Raw genomic sequence first — 2,738 nt, 5'->3', positions numbered from 1 at the left:
ACAAATCATTAATAACAACATAATGCACACATGTTAGTAAGAACACATTAGTACCTACATCTCATTCTTAGACTTTCTACCTCAATTATCAAGGAATTAACTCATTGATTCTCTAATCTTCTAATATGCAAAAGAAGCAGATATAATGCATGTATTAACTTTTAGACAATTGAAACAATCACACACAATAATCGGTTCACAAGCAATTCAAATACACCTTGATTATCATTCACATATAGTACAATAACAAAGACAAAATGTAAAAGAGAATGCATGCAATCATAACTTAATACATGGTTAATAACTAATTTTAATACATTCATATACTTAATACATGGTTAATAACTAATTTTAATACATTCATATAAATTATTAATTTTTCTCTTAATTTTGTCATCAAATAAATATTTTAACATTACAGTGGTGATTAATCTCAAGTATTTAATAACAAGATTCAATTTAATAAAAGATAAATTATTTAAAAAATTAAATCTTAACTGAAACGATCAATAACTAAATATTATTATTTTTTTGGTCAAACTTCAAATCATCGAGACATCCGTAAACTGAAAAATCAAGTAAAAAAAAGTACACATCACTTCTAATTCTAAGTTGCTTTATTTATCATAATAAATTTATGAAAAATAATTGATATTTTAATAGTTGCTTCACTTATAAAATTGTTTATCCGTGTTACTATTTTTTCAAGAAAAAATTCTTAAATCACATATAATGTTAACTGGAGAGATACTAGATTCTTACGGTTAGTTTCTAACCATTTTCTTGACATTATTATATAGATAAGACGAACCAAAAATATAATAATACTTTAGGCATATCGAATTATTTTTCTATATATAGCTAAGCTAACCCAAGAAAAAACAGAGTTTCAAACGTGAAATTCCACCACTACCCACACCCTCTCTCTCTCTCTCTCTCTCTCTCTCACACACACACTCGCTTTCTCTCTCCTTTCGATGGAGAAAGCCGATACCTCCACCGTCTCCACCTCCGACCAAGATTCCGACGAAAAGCACCACACGCAACACCATCTAACAGTTCCATCAGGTCTAAATCAACACGAAATCGACTCACTCATACCTTCCATCACCGAACACCACACCTACCTCATAACCTCCGGCCAATGCTCCTCCCTACTCGCTCAACGTATCCACGCGCCGCCAGAAACCGTTTGGTCCGTCGTACGCCGCTTCGACAAACCACAAATTTACAAACACTTCATCAAAAGCTGCGCCGTCAAAGACGGTTTTCAAATGACCGTCGGTTGCACCAGAGACGTCAATGTCATATCCGGTCTCCCGGCGGCAACTAGCACCGAGAGACTTGACCTTCTCGATGAAGACCGACGTGTCACCGGATTTAGCATCACCGGCGGCGAACACCGTCTGAGAAATTACCGTTCCGTTACTTCCGTTCACGGTTATGATAACGGTGACGGTGAGATCTGGACCGTTGTTTTGGAATCTTATATAGTTGATGTTCCTGAAGGTAACACGGAAGAGGACACGCGTCTTTTTGCCGATACCGTTGTGAAGCTTAATCTTCAGAAGCTTGCGTCTATCACCGAAGAGAAGTACCGTGACGGTGACGGTAAGTCACATTAGCATGGCCCACTTTTCACCGCAAATTTTAAATACCGTAAGGAAAAAAAAAGGGGATTGGAATTTGAAAGTCTTATGAAAGTTGAAAGTGTGACTCCCTCTTTACTTTTATATTGGGAGATTCATTTTGTTTTTTAGTTCTTTTATTTTGTGTGAGGTTTCGTTTTTTTTTTTTTAAATGATGATTTTCCACTGTTATTCAGCAACATGTTCTCTCGACTCGAGTTATAGTGGATGCACGTTGAGTTGAAATTTGTTAATCGCAATGGGTAAGGGCATTTTAGTCAATGCAGTTGTACATAAAATGTTGACTTGTGAGTGTTGTTTCATCGTTGTGAATAGCATTTGCTTTTAGCTTCGATTTTATTCTGCGTGGTGATATTTTTTATTCCTTTAATTATTAATTAATAATTACTATATCTTTTAGCTACTATAAATAAGGTTCATGCAATCCTACTTAAAGAAGATGATTCCTTCTTGGAAAAAAAAAAAACAGTTATAAAATTCTAGAAGGATCAAATAATTTTCAATACTACTTTCTCTTTTGTTGTTTTGAAAATGTTAAAATTTGATAGATTCGTCACGTTGATTAACAAGTAGAAGTTTATGATTATTTTCATCCTATAATCATATTTTCATTTTTTTTTTCAAACAAATATATCGAGATTATACTACATCTCATTCCTAATGATGAGGTGACCTAAATTTTTAACCATCGATTGATTATTGTTGATGTTTTAATTGATATTTAAGTCTCACTTTACTATATAAAGTTACATTAAATTTATATCTATGATGATTTTTAGTTAGAAACCTAATTAAATAGTGCACGACCTTACAAATGATAGTCTATTTTTTTCCACAAACAAAGTATATCCTTTAAATTGAATTTGGTCTTAATCTTTTGATCCATCAACATCTTATCTCAATAGTAGGATAGTATATAGTTAGATAGTAGGTAGGGACTTATGTTTGATATTTATGTGAAAACTCTTACACAGAAGAAATTTTAGGTCTAATTACTAATTAGTGTCAAATATATTGAGCAATGCGTTATATAATCTTTTGAAAATAATGTACGTTATGTGAAGAAAACTGTTCTGTCAAAAAAAAATG

At 32.5% G+C, this 2,738-nt stretch overlaps 1 protein-coding gene across 1 annotated transcript; it reads left to right on the top strand.

The window, feature by feature from the left end:
• Window positions 1–877: 877 nt before the first annotated feature.
• LOC101500611 (abscisic acid receptor PYL1) lies at window positions 878–1,988 on the top strand. Its single transcript, XM_004512472.4, has one exon. It carries the CDS (start codon window positions 978–980, stop codon window positions 1,623–1,625), a length of 648 nt encoding a protein of 215 aa, XP_004512529.1. The 5' UTR covers window positions 878–977; the 3' UTR covers window positions 1,626–1,988.
• The last annotated feature ends 750 nt before the right edge of the window (window positions 1,989–2,738 follow it).

This window comes from Cicer arietinum, chromosome 8 (assembly GCF_000331145.2).
Source record: "Cicer arietinum cultivar CDC Frontier isolate Library 1 chromosome 8, Cicar.CDCFrontier_v2.0, whole genome shotgun sequence".
In the NCBI taxonomy this organism is placed as follows: domain Eukaryota; kingdom Viridiplantae; phylum Streptophyta; class Magnoliopsida; order Fabales; family Fabaceae; genus Cicer; species Cicer arietinum.
The sequence above is the reverse complement of the archived record's forward strand: the minus strand, read 5'-3'. Positions and strand labels throughout refer to the sequence as shown.

What these genes read in the sequence shown, in the direction of transcription:
- LOC101500611 (XM_004512472.4), top strand. Translation starts at nt 978, where the DNA reads ATGGAGAAAGCCGATACCTCCACCGTCTCCACCTCCGACCAAGATTCC.